The sequence below is a fragment of the Echinops telfairi genome, unplaced genomic scaffold (genome assembly GCF_000313985.2).
Source record: "Echinops telfairi isolate 266 unplaced genomic scaffold, ASM31398v2 ScPeMD7_2;HRSCAF=8, whole genome shotgun sequence".
Taxonomy (NCBI): domain Eukaryota; kingdom Metazoa; phylum Chordata; class Mammalia; order Afrosoricida; family Tenrecidae; genus Echinops; species Echinops telfairi.
In genome coordinates this window covers 59,420,744-59,446,732 of record NW_022103898.1, presented here as the reverse complement: position 1 = coordinate 59,446,732, position 25,989 = coordinate 59,420,744, and the positions used below count along the sequence as shown (strand labels likewise).

Here is a 25,989-nt window from a genome sequence, read left to right as displayed (position 1 = left end):
GTACAAATGTGCTTTACACAATTGATGTATGTATGGATTGTGATAAGAGTTGTATGAGCCCCTAATAAAATGATTTTTTTAAAAAGCAAAAGGTAATAAAAAAGACAGGAAAGAAAGACAAGATTACAACCTACTCGATGGCACCTAACAGCAGTAATCTCTTTGCTTTGTATACTCTATGGTTGGTACAGTTTTCCAGGTATTTGTGACTCCATTTTGGTCTGTTCTTTCTTTCCTGATTTTCAATCTTTGCTTTCTTCATGTGCGCTTCGAGCTGTCATTCCACAACTCCTGTTGTTTTCTGTAATTAGTACACACTGTGTCAAATCTGTTCTTGAAATGATCTCTGACTTCAGGGACGGTATTCTCAAGGTCTACTGTGACCTTTGTGGCCGTGTTTTAATTTACTAGCTTCATTTTGAGCTTACAAATGAGCAGCTGTTGGTCTCTTCCGTATTTGGCTCCTGCTTTGTTCTGACTCATGATCTTGATGCTGATCTGAATTCTATAGATAGTGATGCCTCAGAGATATTACATATTTGGGTATAGACCACCACAAGAACATATGAGGGAGTAGCCCCCTCCCCCAAAAAAACAAACTGTAAAAAACTCTGCTGGTGTGAGAGCATTAGTGCATTTGAAGCTCATTCCACCAGGTTAGACTGTTAATCAAGCTTTTATTTAGCGACGGTGGACTGGTTTTGCCACCACGACAATGCACCTGCTCTTGCAGCCTTCTCAGTGTGCCAGTTTTGGGCAAAAAACAGCATGCCTCTCTGGCCCCATGGACTTTACTCACCTGACCGCGCTTCGTATGACTTCTTTTTGTTTCCACAAATGAAGAGGTACAGAAAGGACAGCAATTTGACAACATAGAAGTGAAGGAAAAAAATGAGGGATTTGCTGTCAGCCATCCAAACAGATGAGTTTGAAAAATGTTTCCAAGAATGAAATCACAGATTTATCAAATATATTAAGTGTAAGTGTACTTTGAAGGTGATGAGGTTGTTTTGTAAAAAATTAAAATACATAGCTTTGAAAACAAAAATTCTGTTTTTTTTTGAGGGGGTACCCCCTCATAGATATTCAAATATAGTAAGCCATACAATTTTTGATTTCTTAGTCCGTATAAAAATTATGTTTACATTAAGTACTGTTGCAAGCTTGGTCATGTAATGAGTTCTGTACTGGACTGAAAACCACAAGGTCAACAATTTGAAACAACCATCTGCTTTCAGGGAGAAAGAGGAGGATCCTGTGAAGATTCGTCGTCTCAAAAACCCACAGGGCAGTTCTACTCTGTCCTATAGCTTTGCTATGAGTTGGAACCAACTCACGGACTGTGTGTCTGATTTTCAGTTTGGTAGTCTGTTAATGCAGTAGCATTGTGAAGGAGTTTAAAATATTTTAAGAATTAAAATAAATGTTACACAATCACAAAGTGTTCACATGTTCCAAGAAAAATGGCTCCCATGGATATCACCATGAGTTTGTAAAGTGAAGTGCAGTAAAGCAAGGCATGCTGGTATTCACTCTGGAGGGATCCATGTGTACCGTTGTTCTTTATGCTATTGAAAATGGTATTTATAATGAAGAAATTATTATTCTTGTAAAAAATCTATCGTGCAATCTCTGCATTACTTCTATCACTAAAGCCATATTTTACAACCATTAATTCTTAGTTTCCAAATATTGCATTACAATCACCAGTTTAATCAGTTTTAGAAGGCAGCGTTGATGAAAATCTTCAATTTCTTCATTTTTGGCATAGTGACTGGTAGGTAAATATGAGTAATAGTCATATCAGCTGACCTTCCTTTTAGGTGTATGGATATTTATTGCAGGTTAGATCTTGCAATGTTCTTTTTGATGTTGGATGTGACTCTGTTCTTCATCAATTTGTCATTCTTGGGCTATTAGACCATATGATGGGCTGGGTCAACTGTCCAAGACTAGTTCATTTCAGCTCACCAATGCCGTGGATTAGTGAACAATCCATCATGTTTTACAACTTCCAATTTTCCTTTATCCATACTTTGTACATTTCAGTTTCTGATTTTTAATGGATGTCCCACTTGTTCTCATTTGAATCATGTTACATTAGCAAATGAAGGGCTTCAAAGCTTTACTCCATTCATGTAATTCAAGTTGACTGTACCTTTAAGAAGCAGCCCTTCCCGAGGTGTATTTTTAACCCTTTCCAGCCTGAGGTGCGTATCCCCTGCCACTGTATCACACAATGTAAAACTGCAATCTATAAGGTTTTCACTGGCCTTTTTTCCACCCAGAAACAGATTGCCATGTCTTAACTTTCAAGTATGTTTTAATCTGAAAGCTCCATTGAAAATTTTCCACTGTGGGTGACTGCTTGTATTTGATACACCTGTGATATAGCTTGAATTTTTATAGCAACATGCAAGCCAGTACACAACATAAACTGACAAAGGAGTGGCTAGGATACATGCTAATTATCTTGTTAGATAATATAACTCGTAAACCCATTATTGGACATTCATAGCCTCCACATGTCCTAATTCCTTCAGTCTGAACTAATGAGAAGGGCAGTGCTGCCAAGATATGGCATCTTGTTATGGATCTTCTCTCCATGGTATTATTAATCCCCACCAAATGATTGGGTAGGAGAATGCAAATAGGGCCTATAGGACTCTATTTTTAGAGAATTTTGCCCATTCCAGTGGGAATCTCAGAAGCAGGAATGGAGAATTCCATGACCATTAAGAAAGAAGAGCCGCAAACAAAGTGAAATATGTGATCTCGATCGTCATCTTGACATTGAGATTTGGTGGTGGCGGTGGTGGCGGCAGCATGAGACAGAATGGTGGTCTTTAGAAATTTATCAGCACTAATGGAGCTTTGATACACGAACCCAACTGGTTCAGAGGCCACTGAGCCAAAGACTAAAGTCAAGAAGTAGAGAGAGAGATTTTTACTGCATGGCTAAAAAGAAATACTGGCCAAATGAACTGTATCTTTAGCATTTTTAATTCTGACTTTTAACCTGTTAACTTTCCGGATAAGCCCCATAACTGTGAGTATTATTTGCTAGTTTTGTGTGGGTATTACAATAATTATTAAACCAAGCCAAGATGTAGAGTATGGTGGGAGGGGCAGTAGTGTAGTAATCAGGTAAAGAATACTGGAGGATGGCTGTGGATCATATTTGGCCAAATGTGGAATTTGACCCTTCTCCCCTCACGTAAAGCTGGAGGAGCCTGGAGGTGGCCCTTGCCGTTTCTGCAGTATGGAGTGCCTCTTCTCTCTTCGAGTTCTTTGATATCCAAACCAAGGAAGGGTATCAGTTCATCTGTTGAATGATAGAAAAGATTAGTCTACTTCTTTTTGCATTAAGCAGAAATCCATGGAAATAGAAGTTCTATATAGATAGAACTTCTGCGTTGCTCTCACACCTTAGTGGATGGCCTTACAAAAGTTGTGAAAAACACCCCACTCTCGGAAGGTTGGCTTCTCAAGCTTAAATGTACATGTGAATCTGTTGAGTATATTGTTAAAATGCAGATTCAAATTCTGTAGGTCTGAAGCTCAGTGGGAGATTCTACTTTTTAAAAACTTCCCAGGTGACGGTCATGACTAAAGAAATCAGTTATCTCTCTTTTTTTAAAAAAAATATTTTATTGGGGGCTATTACAATTCTTATCACAATCCATCCATCCATCCATTGTGTCAAGCACATATGTACATTTGTTGCCCTCATCATTCTCAAAACATTCGCCTTCTACTTTAGCCCTTAATATCTGTTGCTCATTTTCCCTCTCCCTCCCCCCTCCCTCCTCTACCATTCATAATTCATAAATTATTGTAGTTTTGTCATAAGTTACACTGTCTGACGTCTCCCTCCGCCCTCTTTTCTGCTGTCCATCCCTCAGGGAGGAGGCTATACGTAGATTCTTGTAATCGGTTCCCCCTTTCTACCCCACATTCCCTTCACCCTCCAAGCATCACCCCTCTCACCACTGGTCCTGAAGGAGTCATCTATCCTGGATTCCCTGTGTTTCCAGTTGTTATCTGTACCAATGTACATCCTCTGGTCTAGCCAGATTTGTAAGGTAGAATTGGGATCATGATAGTGGAGGGGAGGAAGCATTTAAGAACTAGAGGAAAGTTATATGTTTCATCATTGCTACCCTGCACCCTGATTGGCTCGTCTCCTCCCCACAACCCTTCAGTAAGGGGGTGTTCACTTGACTGCCAATGGACTTGGAGTCTCCACTCTCCACTCACCCACCTTTACAATGATATGATTTTTTGTTCTTTGATGCATGATACCTGATCGCTTCAACAGTTCATGGTCACACATGCTGGTGTGCTTCTTCCATGTGGGCTTTGTTACTTCTGAGCTAGTTGGCTGCTTATTTATCTTCAGTTATCTCTTAAACACATATTTTTCTATGTTTTCCAAAACTTGAATCATAGCATATAAAGTTACACATATTCTTCCAATTTTATTTGTTTGCCTTCTAACTTTCCTCTTGCCATTTCTATTCATATACCTGGTATTCCCAATGCTGAGCACTTCGACTGATCTCGTGGATACACTTTTTTCACACTTCACTTTGAAGAGCTCTTTAAGAAAGAATGAAGTTAAGAATAGGGGAAAGGAGGATATTAGGATCTGAAAGTTAATGGTGATCTCATATTTAGAAATTTAATGCCTTATACCATTCACAGAATTGCCAAATGCCAATATTTTCCAATTAATCACTGTAATAGTTTATTGTAACTACTTTGAGAATTATTTTCCTTAATAAAAGCAATATAACAAATGGTGTATGTTTGTGATATGATGATAACCACAACACATCTGTGCTATGACTCAAAATCTTTATAGCTTTCAAGTGTTTTATAATAACATTAAAATATTTTATGCATAAATTATTTTGAAATTTTGAGAAATACTTTTGCAAAGGTCAATTTTCAGCTTTGGGCTATTTCATATAGTTTTTGTATTATCCTGTATAGATTCAAACACTTTTCTGAAATACTTCTAAACTCTTTACTTCTGAATTGCATGCCACATCATTAATTTTTTTAATAATTTATTTGTTTTGAGTGACAAATGGGAGTGTTAGGTTCAGCAATTACATTAATATATGAGGACACACTGAGTGCTCAACAATTGATGGGAATTCAGGAGTGGTAGTGTTCAGGAGGTCGGGAACCGAACACGCTGAGTTTTTAGAAGTGTTAAAAGCAAAACTTCTAATTATTTGTACAGCTACCATGGAGACCTTGGAAATTATTTTTGAAGAATATTATTAGCTGCTGTTATCAAAATGGATCTCTTGTATTAAAAGCCCGTCTTTGATGCCTAGATCTGTTTTAAGTTGCACAGAAGAGAACCCCAGCGACACAATGACAAAGCCCCTACCAGCTAGCCAAATGGTTGGTGGCTTGAACTCACCCAGTGTCTCCACGGCAGCAGCGGCTTGATGCTCTGATCCTAGAAAGATTACAGCCTAAGAAAGCAAGCCCCACAGGATCTCTATCGGTTGGCATTGACTTGAGGGCACACAACAAAACACACACACACACACACACACACACTCATACAGAGATACATAGTAGTCCATACCCAGTGTGAATTAGAATCATGGATTCATAGAATTTTATATACTTACATTCAGCGAACTTTAGTGGATATATGCCTCTGTGTGTCTCTGTGTATACACACTGATTTTTGGTTTATTTATATGGAAGCCCATCTGGCATAGTGGTTTAAAGTACAACTGTCAGCAGAAAGGTTGGAATCTAAAACTTACGAGCTATACTTAGTGGCTGCTCTTGGAGAGAGGGATGTGCCGTCAGCTTCCGTAGATTTACGGCACTGAAACCCTGTGAGGACAGTTCTCCTGTATCCTTTAGATCTCTGAGTTGGAATCAATTCAGAAACAATGGTTTACACCCACACCCATATGCAAACATCCTTATGATCTGGGAATGATTTATATAAGTGTTATATATATACTATATAACATTTATATATATATATAATATACAGTACGTAATATGTAAAATTTATTATTTGTGTACTTATAGGTACATATTGTGAAACTTAATGGAAATTAATATATTATTTCCTGAAGAAACCCTGGTGGTACAATGGTTGAAGTGTTAGGCTGTTAACTGAAAGGTCTGGTGTGAATTGACCAGTTGCTCTGACGGAAGAAAATACCACAGTCAGCTTCCGTAAAGTTCTAGCCTGGGGTGGGTGTAGAGTGGGCATGTGGATTACAGCCTTGGAACCTACGTTGTTATTGTTCGATGCCCTCCAGTAAGCTCTGACTCATAAGGACCCTATGAACAACAGGAACACTGCCCGGTCCAGGCATTTTAACAAGTGTTCCTATTCCTGAGCTCCTTGATGCAGCCACTGTGTCAAGCCCTCTCCTTGAGGGCCTTCCTCTTTTTCCCCACCCTCCCTTTTACCAGTCCTGATGTCCTTCTCCAGGGACTGGTCTCTACCATAAGATGTGTCCAAACTATGTAAGATGCAGTTTTAAAATGTTTGTCTCTAAGGAATATTTTGGCCTTACCATTTCTAATACAGATTGGTTTGTCCTTTTAACAGTCCATGGTACTTTAATATTCTTCTCCAGCACCACAATTCAATGCATCAATTCTTCTATGGTTTGCCTTATTGATTGTCGAAATTCAGTGCAATTAAAACCTATGCATAGAACTCTATGGAGCAGTTCTGCTCTGCCATATAGGGTCATTATGAATTGGAATCTATTCAAGGCAAGAGGGTAGATTATGTGAGACCAAGAGATGTGGACACACAAAAATCTGTAGGGGGCAGTATAGCATTGATGAAACACATAACTATCCAATATTTCCTCCCCTTACTCTTATGGTCTTAGTGTTACCTCCTTAATCATGTTACACCTGCATATGTTCATTTGCATAACTAAAATTGTTTGATACATTAAATCCAAGTTAGCTAAACACTTCAGAAATAGTAATGGGAGTAAGGATTCCCTGAGGATACCAGAAGATGGTGGGAGGCAGGGACAGGGGAACTGATACAGTGATGACCTTATAACCCCACTTAAGGGGAAGGAATAACAGAAGTGTTATTGGTGAAATGGCTGCATTGGATGGTGTAAGATATGGCAAGATAATAATAATAATTATGATAATAATAATAAAATAGTTAGGATTCCGGGCCAGGGTAGGGGAGAGGGGGGTAAAGAAGAGCTGATATTATATCATCGTCAATGAGGGTGACGTGTGATGGGGATCCAATGCCCATATGTAGACAACTGGACATACCTTGCAGAGGGGTAGTGGGGAGGAGAGGAATCACTTAGGGTTCAGTATAGCAATAATGAAACCACAACCTTCCTCTAGTTCTTAAACGCTTTCTCCCTCCAACTACCATGACCCCAATTCTGCCTTGAAAACCTGGTTAGACTAGAGGATGCACAGCGGTACAGATGGGAACTAGAAACGCAGGGAATCTAGGACAGATGAACCTCTCAGGACCAGGGGTGACAGTGGCGATACCAGGAGGGAAGCGGGGAGTAGAAAGGGGAAATTGATCACGGGGTCTACATATAACCTCCTCTCTGGGGGATGGGCAGCAGAGGGGTGGGTGAAGGGAGACTCCGGGCAATGTAAGATAAGATATAATAATAATTTATAAATTATTAAGGGTTCATGGGGGAGGGGGAAATGAGCTGATTCCGGGAACCCAAGAGGAAAGCGAACTTTGGGAATGATGAGGGCCACAAATGTATAGGTGTGCATTACACAATTGATCTATGTATTGTGATGAATTGTATGAGCCCCAATAAAATGATTTTTTAAAAAAAGAAGAGGATATCAAAGAGTTCAAGAAGAAATAAAAATGTTTTGAAAATGATGGTGGCAGCAGTTGTATAACTATTCTTGATCTAATTGGAGTATGGGTTGTTATAATATCTGATATAATGATCTGATTGAATGATGGGTTGTTTAATTCTAAGAGCTCCCAATAATTACAATAAATCTCCTTGAGGTAAAACGTGGCAAATATTTTTAAATGTTCCCTTCCCAGGCTGTAAGGGTCTCTAAGCTATATGGGTGCCATCCCCCATGTATGGCCTGGCCATACCAACTGCTATAGTCAAACATGAGCAGACGTTCTACTGTTCTTGGACCTAAGCATTTTACTGCAGCAGTTCACATGTTGTTTATATTAGAATACTGATTCCCATTTTAATAACTATTTGAGCAGACTTCAGGTATACAAGTAGAAAATTTGCATAATATATTAGGATAGCAAGGAAAAATAAACAAATAGTGATGTTAGTCTAGGTACATTAGAGAAACAAATCCACAGATACTTATATGTATAAGAGAGAGTTTTATATAAAGGGTAAGTGCACATCAAGAAAACATCCCAAGCCAGTTTTTCCCAAGCCCACAAGTCCAACATTAGCCCATATGTCCGACACCAATCCACAAAGTCCTCCTCCATCTCACAAAACACACACTATGATGCCGACTGCAAGAGGAAAGCCAAATCAGTGAACTTGTTAGCATCTCAGTGCTGGCAGGGTTCTCCACATGGCTTCTCCAGCACCAAGGGCTGCACCGGGGTAGGTCCATGTGGCATCTCCTCTAGGATGTTTTGCAGGAAGTAAGCCTTGCCAGCTGAAGCAGGGAACTGCTAAGGCAACTGCACCCTGGTCTGACCATCACAAAGCAAGAGACTCCAGAACTAGAAAGGCAAAGCTCACTGAACCATTTACCCCTCCGCCCTTCAATTAACTCCACATGTGTTTATTGGCCAGGTTGACACAATAAACTTTAACTATTTCAAGTGAGCTAGCCAATACTATTTTGTTCTTAGTAGTCTCTCTGCCACAGATGTACAGTGATCAGTCACGTGTTGCTTTGAGCTGTGGCACACTCATGGTCTATTAACCGCGGTGCTAGGAAAATGGCTGCTGGCAAATTTCCATCATGTCAATTCCATTAGGAAGCCACATTTTTATGATAGGTACAAAAAATGTTCTCTGTATTTTCCCATTAGGCATATAAAATGTTTTCCTTTTTATATAATATGCTTTAGAAGTGTAACTTAGTGATGCACATTAGATACTGGAGATTGGAGAGGTAAAGGGTTCAGTTCAATCTCTGGCTCATTATTAGTTCTTTCTGTTTTTCATTTCTTGATCTAATGTAAATTGAACTGGGGAATATTTGGAGCACTAGTAATGGGTTTTGAGGGGAAAAAATCATTGAATAAAAGCCCTTAGAAACTGTTCTGTGAAAAAAAAGTAAAAAAGGTGGATTCTTTATATTCTCAAGAAGATATTTATAACAAAGTATCAGGTACCTTCAGTAATGAAAAACATCGTTCATATTTTGATCAATACCTCCCAACTGATACATAGTTCAGACTGAATGGGACATGACGTTCATTTTTCTTCACTACATTGAGTGACTTGATACTATATCGAATGGTAAATTTATAGGCTTGGATTATAGAAAGAAAAACGTTTTTCAGTCATATGCATGTCAAGGACTAATTGAGAAGATTTATTCCATTCCTTTAAAGGAAAATTGGCTGTATGATAAGGTTAGAATTTCTTAAAGTAACACAAAGTTACCACGTTTTATTTTTTATAATTGTACTTTAAAAATTCTATTTCCTTTCTATTTCCTGTGTCTCTGCCTTCATTACCCCAAATACCCTCAGAGATTTCCCTAGAAACCTCTAAATTCACAGTGAATTCCAGTATCTCTGTTTATACTACTAGCACTCTGAAAATCTATCCAGTGCCTAGATGCCAGTTAATATTAGATAATACTTTATACTGTAATGTGAAGTGATAAAAAAAGCCACCGGCTGTTAGTAATTTTGTTATTTTGACATCAACAAATATTTTATTTGAAATTAATACTACATAGTTTTAAGATAGAACCTAGCATTGGTTCCTTTATTTCTACTTGCTGCATTTACATAAATAATTTCTTTTTGAGATAACTTCCGTCTAAAGTGCACATGAATTTGGGAATCCGTTTTGCCAAGAACTCCAAATTCAAAACTTAAGGATGCTCATTTTTCATACTTTTCTACTGCATGCAGATGTGTATCTGTCAAATTAATAGTGTAGGAAGCTACCCCAAATCTTAAAAATGACTGCGGCTTTATCAGACCTTTCAAATAACAGATTCTTGGATTCTCGGTTGTGGGGCAGACCTCCTCTGCCGTTATTGTCAGGTGAAATGAGCCGGTTCTAATATACAAAAGAATGACAGACTACCCGGGCCGGCACCATCCTCCCAATGATTTTTATTTTTGAACCCATTATTGCAGCCACTGTGGCAATCCGTCTTGTCAAAGGTCTTCCTCTTTTTCACTGCCACCACCACTTTACCAAGAATAATGTCCTTTTCCAGGGACTATTCCTTCTTAATAACATGTCCAAAGTACGTGAGATGAAGTCTCACCATCCTTGCCTCTGAGATGCATTCGGGCCTTACTTCTTCTGAGACAAATGTTTGTTATCTTGGCAGTCCATGATACTTTCAATAATTTTCACCCGCCCAATAATTCAAATGTATTGATTCTTCTTTGGCCTTCACATGAATATGAGGCAATTGAAAATACCATGGTTTGGGTTGTAGAAAACTGAGGGCTTAGAAGAGCGGATCTGGCCTTATTTCTACCCTCACATCCAGGGCCTTGGAAAGCCAATTCTACTTAGATGAGCAATCTACACCGTGCAGAAAGTGTGCCTGGTCTGCGCCTTGCACAGTGGGGTGAAACCCATAAAGAATGTAGCAAGGGGAACAAAGTAACCAAGTCCCTGAGGTATCCGGACTTCTGATGTGGGGAACAGTGCTTGGCACCTCACCAGACTTGATCAGAAAACTTACATAAGGGTCAGCACACAAACCTGGAACTACCTATTTATTTTCTTGTTTTTGTTTCTTTTTCTTTCACCCTATGTTTATCTATATAAGATAGGCAGGACAGACAATCCCGAGGAGAGAACAAAGGGACTGGCTATTCCAGGGGAGACATGGAAGATGAAGGGAAAGGGAGGGAGAGTGGGAAGCCTATAAACTCAGGAATAAGGGAAACAAGAGATCTAAAATAGATGGTGAGGAGGGGCTATAAAGCCTGGTGGGGTTTAATGTATCCTAAAGGAATTATGGAGACCTGAATGGAGAGTGAACAAGATAGTGGGATAGGAGGAAGGTGAAAGTAAATAGAAGAAAGAAATAGGAAGCAAAAGCTATTTATAGGGGAAAGGGCCCAATGAAAATATATTTATATTTTATGTTTTAAGATAGCAGATGGTCTTTGGGCCTCTACTCAAGGCCTCCCTTAACACAAGAACATTATGATCTAATAACCTGGCGCTCTTTGATACTCACCTTTCCAACACGATCACCGAAGACAAAATGGGTGCATAAGCAAATGTGGCGAAGAGAGTGGGTGGTGCTTGGCTATTAAAAGGTACAGCATCTGGGGTCCTAAAGGCTTGAAGTTAAACAAGCAGCCATCTAGCAGGGAAGCAAATAAGCCCCCATGGACAAGTACACCAGTCTGTGTGATCATGAGGTGTCGACTGGATCAGGTATCAAGTGTCAAAAGATCCAAAACAAACAACTATATCGATGTGAACAAGGGGGGGTTGGAGTGGAGACATAAAGCCCACCTGTAGACAATTGGATATCCCCCCACAGAATGGTTATAAGGAAGGGATGATTCAGCCAAGGTTCAGTATAGCACTGACCAAACATACTTCATTCCCTCTAGTTCCTGAATGCTTCCTACCTTACAAATCTGGCTAGACCGGAGAACATACATAGGTACAGATAAGAGCTCTAAACACATGGTTTTCATGACAGATAAACCCCTCAGGAACAGTAGCGATATCATGGTAGGGGGATGGTCGGGGATGGGGAAGGGGGGACACATCACAAGGTTGGATATATAGGCTCCCTCCAAAGGAAACGAATAACAGAGATGTAGGTCAAGGGAGACAATAGACTAAGATACAAAATAATAGTAACAATATCAAATTGTTCCACGATTCATGAGGGTGGGAGGGTGCGGGAGAGAGGGGAAAATAGGAACTTATAAAAAGGGCTCAAGTAGAAAATGTTTTGGAAATGATGATGGCAGCATATGTACAAATATGCTTTATACAATAATGTATGGAATGTTATAAGAGCTGTAGGAGGCCCCCAAAGTAAAGTTGCTCCTAAGGACCCCAATCACTCCTTCTGTACCCCGGCTTTGAGTCAAGCACATCTTAATTGTCAAAATAACATACTTGCTTTTCAATACTTTAAAGAGGTTTTGTGCAGTAGATTTACCCAACGCAATACATCATTTGAACTCTTCACTGCTGTTTCCATGAGCATTGATTGTGGTTCCAAGCGAGGTGAAACCTTGACAACTTCATTGTTGCCCTGTTTACCATGATGCTTTCTTTTTGTGAGGATTTTTGCTTTCTTAAAATTAGGTTCTAATCCTTAACCTCAATCCGCAAGATTTTTGCTTCAAGCCCCCCTCTCTTTCAGAAAGCAAGATTGTGTCCTCTTCTGATTGTCAGTAAACCTTCTTCCAATCCTGTTCACCCATTCTTCTTCACAAAGTCCATCTTCTTTGATTATTTATTCAGCCTGAAGATTAAATAAATATAATGCGACTATATAACCATTTCTGGATCTTGAACAATGCAATATTCCCTTTTTCTGTTCTTACAACTGCCTATTCTGTCAACGGTCATTCTGTAATTATTGACTGCTCCAACACAGTATTGTCTTTCCTTGACATGATGATACCAATGTATATGATTAGCCTTTGTGTTATGTGTTAAAATATTTTATAACTCATTTCAAATTCTATTAATAATGAAGTTGGGAGGATGCTATTGAAAAATTAGCATCCTCTAAAAGTATTAATAAAATTTAGCTGCTTAAGTTTATATTATATGTATTTTATAAATTTACCTAAGCTATTCACCGACACTGTCACCTCACCTCTCCTTCTGGATGGCTCACCATTCTTGACTGATGTGCTGTCAGCACAATCTCAGTATCCTTTTTGTACTTTGTACCCATTTTCCACTCGTATCTCTCTTAAGTCTTTATTCTCCTCAGATATAGACATGTCCTCCTATAAAGAGTAACAACAGTCTCAGGGACTTACAGAACCAGCTCTACCCTGTCCTACAGGGTTGCTCTGCGCCAGCACTCCCTCAATGGCAGTGAGGTTGAGTCCTCTTCTAGTAAGTACTTTTCACAGTCTCCTACCACTTACCTGCTGACGACATCTTTGATGTACTTCCCCATCCCAAATTTCCTCAGTATGTTGGACTTCTGCAGTCAGTCTCTTAGTAGACTAAAGCCTACAGCTATTGAGTTGATACTGACTCATGGTGACCTTATGTGACAGAGTAGAGCTGTCCCTTTGGTTTTCTAAGCTGGGAAATCACTATAGAGAAGGTAGCTTCATCTTTCCCTTTTGGATTAGCTAGTGTGTCGAATGGCTGCCTGGGTAGTTAGCACCTCAATTCTTATCCCACAGCACCACCAACCTTCTTGCTTACTAGACTAGACATCTCTAGTATGTTGTTCAAACTCAGCATGTGAAGATCAGGAATTGCAGCCTCATGCTTCAACCATATGGAATTAGCAATTGTTCCTGACAATACCACATACTCTTTGTATTCTTTTCTATTTTTAACATACATCTATTTAAATTTATTTGTTTTTCTTATAATTTGGATACAAATTTACAAAGAAACTGGTTTTCCATTCACCTCTTACATATTTTGTGACATTGACTATAATTCCCACAATGTAACTCTCTTGCAATGCAAGGGTAAGTCAGAAAGGTTTGGCAACTGGGTTTCTAGTTCATACAAACGTGCATTTATTTCAAACAAAGTATGTTAATAACTGTGTGGTGAAGTGAATTTACTTGATATGGCTCTTCTATCCATGCCCTTGTAACTCCTACCAAATGATTGGTTGGAACCATGCAAAAGGGTGTCTGAAACACTAAAAGGGATTGATTGGCTTTGCAATTCCATTGGGTATATAAATGAGTAGAAAGAGAGAGAATCCAGACCCCATTTAGAAAGAAAAGCCACCTAGGGAGCTTGTCCAAGATTCTTGCCTAAAGTGATAGAGGTAATGGAGGCAACAGAGGCCCTGCCACCCAGACCATGAGACAGAACACAGGAGCAGCACTGAGACCTTTATGTAGTACACAGGAGCAGTACTGAGACTGTGAGGCAGACCACTGGGTACACTGGTTCCCAGAACACGGCGGAGGTCAATGGACCACATGGTTGAGATAATGAGAACCAGTGAGAGAAAGGGGTGCTAGCATGGCTAAGAAGAAGAATTGTTGAAAAACCTTAGCATTTTTAACCTATTGTTGTTAGGTGCCATCAAGTTGGTCAGGACTCACAGTGACCTATGTACAACATCACAAAACCCAGCCCAGTCCTGCCGCATCCTCACAACTGCGCCCACGGATGAGACTAAGCATACTATCCTCTTCTAAGGACGATCTCACCTGAGAACATGCCCAAAGAATGTGAGATGAAGTCTTGTTTCTAAGTAGCAGTCTGGCTGTACCTCTTCCAAGACAGATTTGTTTGTGCTTTTAGAAGTTCTTGTTACTTTCAACATTCTTCTCTAACAGTATAATTCAAACGTATAATGCTGGAGGTATCAGTGGTAGAGAAGCAGTTGGAGTCTTTGACAGACGCATCCCCTTATTGGTGAATAACAGAGAAAACCCCTACCCTGGACTATTCCAGGAAAGCTCTGCTATCCTCTGCAGAAAAACAGCCTTTAACCTGCTACTGGGCCTCAGTAGAGAGTCAACACCTCCACATACACCAACAATCACCAAGCCGCCGGAGCTTTTCAACCTGACCTGAGTGTTGCCTGGTCCAGAATAATGACGTTGGGCGTGCACAGCAGCACTCCGTCAATAAATGGAAGTGATATATACAAGACCAGGCTAGAGCAGGATCTGAAGGTACAAACAGGCTGTATGAAGAAGTAGGCTAAATCCTATGGTCTCCACTCCTGTCAGCATACTATCTTTCTCCCTAGCCTTAACTTATGATTTCATGAGTTCCTTATGATCAGTTGACTGAGGAACAGAAAATGCATGCTTGATTTACTGATGGTTCTGCATGGCATGTATGTATCCTTCAAAAGTAGACAGCAGCAACACTCTACAGCCTCTTTCTGGGACCTTCCTGAAGGAGCTGGTGAAGGGAATTCCTCCTAGTGCACAGAATATTGAGCAGCACATCTTGGAAGTTGCTTAGAAGGAAACATGAGCAAACGCGCAACTTTATATTGATTCGTGGTGATGACAAATGATTTAGCTGGGGAGTCAGGCACTTGAAAGGAGCATGATTGGAAAATTGGTGACAAGGATGTTGTGGGGAAGAAGTATGTGAACAGGCCTCTCTGAATGTCTCATGCGAATGCTCAACAGAGGGTTAACTACCTACGCAGAGGAAGATGTTAACAATCAAGTGGATAGGATGGCATGTTCTGTAGCAATCAGTCATTCTCTCTCCTCAACAATTCCTGTCATTGCCCAAAGTGACAAACTATCCATGGTGGAAAGGATGGAGGTTAAGTGTGGGCTCAGCAACACAGACTTCCACTCACCAAGACTGATTTGGCTACCGCCACTGCCGAGTGTCTGATCTGCTGACAACATAGACCAACACTGAGCGCAAGATATGGGCCCATTCCTTGGGGAGATCAACTTGAAACCTAGTGACAGGTTGATTACAGTTCTTCCTTCATAGAAATGACAGTATTTTGTTCTAACTGAAATAGATACTTACTCTGGATTTAGCTTTGCTTTGCCTGCACTCAATATTTCTGTCAATACTACCACTCATAAACTTACAGAATGCCTTATCCATGAGAATCTTACACAGACCACTTCACAGCCAATAAGTGTGGCAATGGGCCCATGATGATAGAATCCACTGGTCTCCCCATGTTCCACTTTGTCCTGAAGCAGTTGAGTTAATAGGAGGATGGGCTAGATTTCTAAAGACACAATTACGGTGCCAGCTAGGTGGTGAGTTGTTGCTGGGTTGGGGTAATGTACTCCAGGAGGCTGTATATGTGCTAAATTAGCACCCAGTATATGGTTCTTTTTCTCCAATAGCCAGGATCTATGGGGTCCAGGAACCAAAAGTGTAAACGTGAGTGACATTACTCACTATTACTTCCAATGACCTACTCATAATATTTGTGCTTCCTTTTCCTGTAGCAATATGCTCTTCTGGTCTGGAAGTCTTAGGGAGGAATACTCCCACTGGAGATAAAGCATTTATTCTATTGAACTGGGAGTTATGAATACCTCCTGCCCATTTTGGATACCTCATACAGGAGGGTGTTACTGTACTAAGTGGTATGATTGATCCTGATTGACAAAGGACAATTGGGTTGGTATTGCATAATGGAGGTAGAGCAGATTATGTGTGGAACCAGGATATTCCTTAGATTGTCTCATTAATGTTATTCTGTCCTGAGATTAAAGTCAAGAGTAGACTGTAGCAACCTGATTCTGACATTAGGTTCTGGTCACCCCACCAGGCAAGCAACCATGATCAGCTGAGAGTAAAGAAATTTACTAGCCAAGAGTTAAGGAAATAAAGAATGCGTAGTGGAAGATAGTTCTAAATACCACCTACAGCCATGTGACCAGCTACAGAAATAAGGATTTAATTGTTAGGAATTTCTTCTTTGTATGTGTGTATTAAATATTTTTGTTTTGTTTAGTTATAAAATATAAATGGGGTGAGTGTATTTTTGGTTGTGTGCATATTAGTTATATCATGTTAGCTGTAAGTATGACTTTATTACTGTCTTTGTTTGGAGACTATATATAACAGTGGTTCTCAACCTTCCTAATGCCACGACCCTTTAATACAGTTCATCATGTTGTGGTGACCCTCCAACCATAACATTATTTTCATTGCTACTTCATGACTATAATTTGCTACTGTTATGAATTCAGAGACCCCTGTGAAAGGGTCATTAGACCCCCAAAGGGGTTGCGAAAACCTCTGATGTATTGTTTAAGGAGATGTTACAAATACTAAGCTGACAAAGGGGTAGACTGTGATAGGTTTGTGTTAACTTAAGTTTGTCCGAATTCTCTTATGATACTATCTAACACAGTGTGACCAACTCCATGATTAGATCGTCTGTGAAGCATCAAAGCAGTTTCTGGAGAAAAGACCCCCTTAATTTGATCACAATCTTGATGCAATTAAGGGAGTTTCCATTCAGAGTTTGGTCAACTCTTACTATAAATTGACAGTGTGTGGAAACTAGCTCATGTCTATTGCTGGATTTGGATCCTGAAACTGGTATGTCAACCTCCTATCATATTGTCTTCCAATCCCAGGAGTCATCAGCAGACTGATGACCTTGAATCCATTCAGCCTATCTCTGATTCATCAGTCTGGCATCCATCAATCTGTGCTCTTCCTACTTCGTTTCCCAGCTTCCTTTTCATCAGCCTATCTCGTTAAAAGAGTCAAGAGAAGTCTTCAGCTTGTATCTGACACACATACTTGAGCCAGACTTGACTTGCTCACTTTTACAATTATGTGAGCCATTTCTTGATATAAATCTGTATCAATACTGAACTGCTAAGTCCAAGGTCAGCAGTTTAAAACCACCAGCTAGAGGAAGAAAGATGAGGCTTTCTTACCCCCATAAGGAGTTATAATCTCAAAAATCCCCAAAGGCGTTCTATCTTGTTCTATAGTGTTTCTGTGAGTTGGAATGGACTCAGTAGTATGACTAATGACTTTATATACATACACCTACAAGTGCCAATGATTTTGCGTCTCTAGAGCACCCTCTTGAAAATATCCATCCACTCTATGGCTCTTGCTTCTTTAGACTCCTTTTCACTCTTTAGAATGTCCTAAAACTCCAAGAACACTTAAAAAGAACATGATTTGAGTCCCCTGAAGATGCTAAAACTACAATTTTTACAAATTGTGTAAATCAAAGTGTGAAATCCTGTTTGATGTGATTGAAGTATGGAATGATATATCTCTATTAGCCCCGAATAAACTGGCTTTGAAAAAAAAGTAAATATCTTTCCAGTTTGAAAATTATAAAATTAATTTAATACAATTTTATGGAATGTAAATTTTAAAAATATTAAAATGGTATAGAAATTAAAAACAAACAAACAAAGAGAACACAACCCTAATGGGGAGGTTTAGAAAGAGAGAAGCACCATCTTCAGAAATGTATAGACCTAGATGGAGAATAGGTGGAGAAACAACAGTTTCATATTTTTATATTCTTATGTACTCCTTATCTGATATTACAACAGTACTTTTTAAACATGTACCCTGGTTTATGCTGTGTATTTAAAGGATGTGGCTTACACATCTGTAGGCACTGGCAAGGCCCAAGTTTGCAGGGTCGGTTAGCAGACTGTAATCTCAAGCAGAAATCGGTGCTGCAGTTTTGAGACTGGGTTTCTTCTTCTCTTGGAATCCTCAGCTTTACTCTACAGGCGTTTTACTTTATGGAACAAGGCCTGTCCACCTTTTCAGGGCTCATCTCCCTTTCTTAAAGCAGTATTTCCCAATCAGGCAACATCACTCCATGGGGGACACTGGAATGATCCAAGGGAGGTGCGAAAGCAGATCTTACACTTTATCTTGGTTATGGGCTATAGTACAAAAGTTTTTAATAGTCAAGGGAGTGCTGAGTATTTTTTTTTTCTGAAACAAGGTGACAGGCCAGATAAGTGTGGGAATCTAAAATGATATAAAGCCAATGGGTTATTGTAGTAACCACAGCTACAAAATACTTTTGCACAAAATAAGATTATTGGTTGACTCAGGTGCTATAGACGAATTAAATTGACATACAAAACTAACCATTACATTAGTCTAAAATAAGCATTTCCTATCAGCTTCTGATATATAAGTTTTTGGTAGTATATTATATGTAATAATCCAGGATTTTCTTAGAATTTCTTAGAATTTCTAAGCAAATTAGTAAATTCCAAGTAAATTAGATTCCAATGTTTGACTTTTTTTCTGTTTTCAAGGCATTGAAAAATTGTGCTTGCACATTTTAATTGATGCATCCTCATTAAAATTCATTTTAAAGTTAAATTAATTTTATATATTGTGAATTAACATTTTCTTTTTGAAAATAGAGCAAAGGAATATTTGTTACTGACATATGTTTTTTGTTTTGAAAGCTCTACTAAAGCATAATGACCTATCTCCAATATTTAAAATGTAGAATTTGATGTTTTAACACTGTATAAAGTCATATAAATATCATAACTAAGAAAATGAATCTATTATCTTCAAAAGATTTCTGCTTCTTCATTGTAATTTCTTCCCACCACATTATTTTTACTTCTCTTTATCACTATAGATTAATTTTCATTATCTAGATTTATATAAATGGAATCATGCAGCATACATTCTTTTATTTTAGTGCAACTGTCTAGATTTATCTATACTTTTGCACATATTGATTGTTAATTCCATTTATTGTTGTGCAGTATTTAGTTGTATGGAAATATCACTCTGTTATTATTTATTCATCTGTTAGTGAATATTTGGGTTGTTTCCAGTACAAAGCATTTATAAATATAGTTCCTATGAACATTGTTTTAAAAGTTTTCATATACTTATATTCTTTTTTATAAACAATTTTATTGGTCATTAATACAGATATCATATCATTCCATAGTTCAATTACATCAAGCAATATTGTAGAATTGCTACCACAATTAGTTTCAAAGCATCCCTTTTTTTCTTAAATTCCTTGACATCTCCCTCTTATCTCCCTGCCCCCATCACCACTATACCCCCATAAACCCTTATTCTGCTTGCTGTCCCTATAAGTTCATCAATCCTGGGCTTCATATACTGAAAAACAGGTGAACATAATGACAAATATTCAAGAGGGTTACCTCCATTGAAAAAACACATCTTAAACCAAAATATGAACAAACAAAAACCTCTCTCTTTTATCTTTTATCCATCCCTCTAATATCGATAAAAGCAAATCACCTGAGGCTTATTTCCTACATGGACCCCTACAAATGTGTCTTGGGCTCCTACTGTCATCCACAGCCTTCTGAAAACCTGATTCTCACAATTTAGGCTCTAATACTATTCCCACCTTTAACTTCGGATTATATGATTTTAAATCCATCAGTCACTGATGTTGGTGTGCGTCTTCCATGTACACTTAATGACAGCTCACTTAGATGGATGCTTCCGTGGGAACAAGCCTTGAAGAAGCTATTTCATCTGACATCCAGGCACCATCTAATTTCTTCACCATACTTTTCTATGGCTACCATAACTTCTGGGTTCTCTTCATTTGAGCAGGGCCATGATGTAAGTATTAATTGTTCTTAAGTTGGAGCCAATAGTTAATATGAACCCAAAACTCATTCCTGGATCTATGTTTGTTGTTTTTTTAAATCAGTTTTTGGGTCCCGTACAAAATCTTCTTGTTATTTTGTGGTAGAGAGTCTTACAGACTACCCCCCTGGGGTATTAAGATCTTCTATTACTAATGTCTTTGAATAGCCTCTGGTACCAATTTTTTAAAGCACTGTTGAGAGGGATAGGCATTTTTAAATTATAAAACTATCACAGGTGATTCCTTGAGTTTTTAATGTCTGGAGAAGAGGCATGGTTAAAATGCCTTGCAATAGTTGTTAGAACAAGCAATGTTTTCAATGCTTTGTTAAATGAATTCCCCCCACTCCACACACACACACACACACACACACCATTCATAGACATTGCTTTCCTTGTCTTTTGTAAAGCCTCTCTGTATTAGTCTGGGTTGACTATAGAAACAAATTCATAGACTCTCATATGTTATAAGAAAAAGCTTTATATAAAGAGTAATTGTATATTAAGAAAACATTCCAGCACAGTCCAGATCAAGTCCATAAGTCTGATATTTGCCCATATGTCCAATACTAGTCCATAAATTCCTCTTTAGACTCACACAGCACATGCAATGATGCTGAGTGCGGGAAGATCACAGGCCATTGGGTGGAAAGTCTTGTGGATCCAGTGGCTGTGGAAGCATCTTAGCACTGGTGTGGGTCGCCATTTGGCTCCTACAGCTCCAAGGCTCTGGCTGCCATCAGCATAGATCCACGTGTCTTGCCAATAGAGAGATGAAGCAGAGAGTCTGTGTATCTGAGCTCTAGTGAGCTATTTATCTCTGTTATGCCTCCAAATGAGGTCATCAAGCTGCTACCAAGCCCACATTGATTTGACCAGAACCTGACCAGATGAAGAGAAAAAATTTGAGCATATTGCTGTTGACTTCATGGACAGCCTGTCCTGATCTGACTTTGCTTCTGGACGTGGACTTCACAAGGTTCCAACTGGGATGAAGATTCTTCACATCAAAGGATATGATTGTCTCTTCAGAGCACTGGGTTGATGTAAGTGGGCAGTATAAAAATTGGATACCCAAAATTTGGGGGGTAAAGACATGAAGTGTTTGACATACAAACTTTCATAGGTGGGAGAATATGTTCATAGAATTATGGTGTAGGTGTTCACATGAGTATAGCATATTTTTGTTTGGTTCACTTGTAGAATGCTGTGTTTAAAAGAGGTGGCATATTTTTTAATTGTATGCATTTAATTTTATCCTGTTAGGTACAGATATGAATTTATTCTTGTTTGTTTGAAAATTATATATGGCTAAAGAGTTGTGTACAAGTGCCAAGTTGACAAGTGGTGGTCTGTGGCAGTTACATAATCTCCTGTCAACTTGCAAAGGCGTGTAGTCTAGCCTATCAGGCCCTAGCCAATGAGGCTTCTGTGTGGGCATGGCCTTCTCCTGAAGATTCTGGGAACTCCTGTATTCCTCCTTAGAGAAGAGAGACACTCTCTGCTTTGACTTCCTGCTGACAAGCCTCATGGAGCTACACTGATGCAGCCAGAGTCCTGGAGCTGAAGGAGCCACGTGGAGACACATACCAGCGCTGAGATTGGTATCAGACACATGGTCTAATATCGGACTTATGGACTTGATCTGACCTGGGTTGGGATGTTTTCTTAATATACAATTGCTCTTTGAGATAAAGTTCTCTTTTACACACATATGAGTGTCTCTGGATTTGTTTCTCTAGCTTACCTGGATTAACACACCCTCTGACTAGCTGTCCCTTAGTTCTGAAACCCTCTACCTTTTATTCTGTTCATCAACCACTTCATCTGGAATCCAGTTGCACTTGTGAAAAATCTGTCCTCTGGTTGATATGTAACTTCATTACCCAGGCCTGACTTCTGCGCTTTCATATATCTGGATACCAATAAATCACCGGCAACATGTTTTGATCACAATTATCTGATTTTTTGCCACCATTTTTAGCTGTTCCTCCCTGCCCCTCACCATACCTGCCTGTGCTATGAGTCATAGTTTTTCCAGCTTAGGTTTATCTCCTATGTGTATCTTCTTCTTTATCCCGGATTCCTCAACTATTTAGCCTTTGTATTTGGAATCTTCTATTGATGTCATTTGAACCAATATAAATTCCATTTTGGAACCTGAGATTTGCTCACTTTGTATTGAAAACCCGCCTTCTCTCTGCTCTTGGAGAATTATAGCATACATAAGTGCCTCCACTATATAACAGGCTGGATCCAAAAAGATAGTTCAGTAGTCCCTAAAAACAAATGACATATGACAACTCCTTTTGCCATATATGGGTGGCAGCTAGAGTCATTACACTGTTTTTCTGTTGTCTGTTTTGTTCTCATTTAAGCACGTTCTTAAATTAAAATCTTAAATTGTCATTCATTATAGTCAGCTTATAATGGAGCTTACAGACTAAGACAGGGTAGGAAGAAGGCCTGACTGTCTGAATCCAAAATTCAGTCAGTCAAAAAGCTCTGGGTCATGCAAGAGTACTGTGTGATAAAAATGGAAGATGAGCACCATGAGCAGCATGCATTGTGGTCCCGGCACTGAACTGGGACAGACCAACGATTCTGAAGGGGGCATGGAGCCAGGAGATGGTTTGTTCTCTTGTACATGGAATCACTGTGAATTGGATCTGAGTCGACTGCAATGAAAAACAACAAAAAATAATTTAAGTGTTTTTAAATTATTGCTAGGTAGAGTACTGACTAGAATATAGTGGTAGGATAATTCATTTCAATTGTTGTATAATGTTCCTGTACATGGCGATTTCATAGTTTCTTTGTCTATTATCCTGGGCATTTAGTTGCTCATTTTCATGCTTACAAGGAGTACTACAGTGGGCATTCTTGTAAAGTTTTCCTTGGCGTTTTAGAGAGTTACAAGAAATGTATCAAGAGATGAAACTTCTCAGCCAGAGACCCAGAAAACTATAGCATTGTGATTAAACGTACCAGTGCTGGAGGCAGGCTGCCTGGGTTCAAATCCCTATCCTGTCACTCTTCAGCATTCCCAGAAAGCCATGGGTACAGCTATTTTCAGCCTATTGTCATGAACGTATGCCCTACCTCAACCCTGGCATCCAACCATCAGCTTGGCTTAGGTTCCCTTGGCTCTGGTGAAGTCTGTCATAGCCAGTGCCCAGCTACCACTGCCTGCTTCTGTCGCCAGAACCCCTCAGGCCTGTGGCGTCACAGGCACTCACCATTTTGTGTTTCTGTACCATTTTGATCCATGGAGAGATTTGACTTTGAGTCCGGAGGTGCTTTTGGTTTTCTCTTTTAATTTTTTATTTATACCTCTGCATGTTTGGAGCAGAGGGAGCACATCAAAGCATGAGTTACTGTGCCACCTTCACCCAAAGTTGATCACACTGCTGTGCCTTAAAATTAAGTGCAGATCTTAGAATCATCGAATCAAAGACTTTTGAAGCTGGAGAGAGTTAGAGGGATGATTAAGGCAAATAAGCCAATTGCAATAGGTAAGGGGTCTGCAGTCTTGAGAACTTACGATTTACTGCTATCATGTACCCAGTTTGTTTTCGGGGCAGGACAACAGCTAAAGTGTCTAGGTTACCCCAGGTGTCCTTTTGCCACTCTGCCCACTGCCATATTACTCTCTACAAGCTATCCTTAAGTGTAATGTTTCCTTTAAACAGAACCCGGAAAGAGTTACCAATGTAAGCAATCAGAAGACGACAAGTCTCATTTAAGGCTGATGTAGAACGCTTGTTTACCCTGAGAACTGTGGAAGGGAAAGTACGAGCATAGGATGCAGAGTACTGAAGTGAACGTATTTTCATTGGAAGACCCAATGCATTTGACTGTGTGGACTTCTCTTGCCTTGGGTTGCTCTACCTTCCTGACACTTACGAGATCCGTAATAGTGCCAGGACTTCCAGCCACCCATATCATTGGGTTTTAAAATCAACTGTGATGAGTGGGTCTGACCATCATTTGCAGCGATGGCCTCTATTTCTGCTGTCATATAGACATGGCAGGTAGGCTAATTTAGGAAATTAAAAAAAGCGTTACCAAAATAGAGCAATAATCCCTTCTAATTAGGCTTTCTGGATTTATTTTAGGGTACAGGTTTAGAAAGTGGTATTTTCATTAAAGTCTTTGGAACTGTTTTATTCTATTTCTAGATCTTTTAGCTGTGCCCAAGCATCCGTATGCTGCTATGGAGAACTGGGGACTAAGTATTTTTGTGGAACAAAGAATACTACTGGATCCCAGTATGTCATCTATTTCTTATTTGCTGGATGTCACCATGGTCATTGTTCATGAGATATGTCACCAGGTATGAGAAAAAAAAAGATCAGGTGTAAGTATAACGTGCAAACGATTGAGAATGTAGAATGATTTCAGATATGTAGATTAGGAGCTAAAGTATCATCCTTCTGATTAAGTTTTAATTCTACACTGAGCACTGCTTAATCCTTCCAAGAAGATATGTCATTTTCCCCTGGATGGCAGCACAAACAAAAATAAACACACATGATATTGAAAAAGCAACTCTTATTCAGTTTACTTGAGTCGTGAGATGGCTCTGCCCCTCGGCATCCTGTGTAGAGTCCTTATCGGACCACTTCCTTGTCAACTTTGCTTTATTCTCTGTGATTATTGGTGTGTGTATATGGTAAATGCAGTGATAGCCATGATTTATTGCATTGCTGCAAGATGCAGCTGAGTTTTGTGTACGTGTCAAAATTTGCTTTTGCTGAAATCAATTTGCTATTCCCTTTTTCCCACTACACAGACACTTAGGAAGTCTTTCACTAACTCAGCCGTAGACTCTTTGTTCTCAAATGATTGATATTTTTTGTCTTGGCATGTTTAGAAATTCATATGCAAATTAGTCAACTTTGTAGTGAAGCTAAGATAAAATTAATTGCACTTTGATTTGGTACACTTGCTCACAATGAGGGGAAAGGACTGCCGAGACTTCGCAGGGCTTATGGAATCTTGAATTTATTGAAGGGAAAAACCCACCTAAAAACACATGCTCCTTCTAGTAAAAAGTAAGAATTGCCCTGCTTACCACAACCGTGTAAAATCTTTAGCTCAAAATATTAGGCATTTCATCATGCAGCAGTATGATTCTAATTTATCATAAACCTTCAAAAATCTATCAAAACGTAAAGAGTGAGGTGGAAAAAGGTTTCAGTGAGAAATGATATGCTAAGTACTAATAAATGAACTCGCAAATGAGTCTGGTTCTCTGAATCCTTTCCTTAGATATTAGCCTTTAAAAAAATATTTTATTGGGGGCTCGTACAATTCTTATCACTATCCATACATACATCCATTGTTTCAAGCACATATGTACATTTGTTGCCCTCATCATTCTCAAAACATTTGCCTTCTACTTTAGCCCTTAATATCAGTTGCTCATTTTCCCCTTCCCTCTCTACTCCCCCTCCCTCATGAACCCTTCATAATTCATAAATTATTATAGTTTTGTCATAAGTTA

At 39.1% G+C, this 25,989-nt stretch overlaps 1 protein-coding gene across 1 annotated transcript in view; it reads left to right on the top strand.

Annotated features, from left to right (window-relative positions):
* The window catches only part of TRHDE (thyrotropin releasing hormone degrading enzyme), a 528,098-nt gene that overhangs the window by 269,957 nt on the left and 232,152 nt on the right, over window positions 1-25,989 (top strand). The window contains exon 4 of the mRNA XM_004700783.2: window positions 24,662-24,816. Coding sequence (XP_004700840.1) covers window positions 24,662-24,816 — 155 coding nt within the window. The remainder of the gene's footprint in view (window positions 1-24,661; window positions 24,817-25,989) is intronic.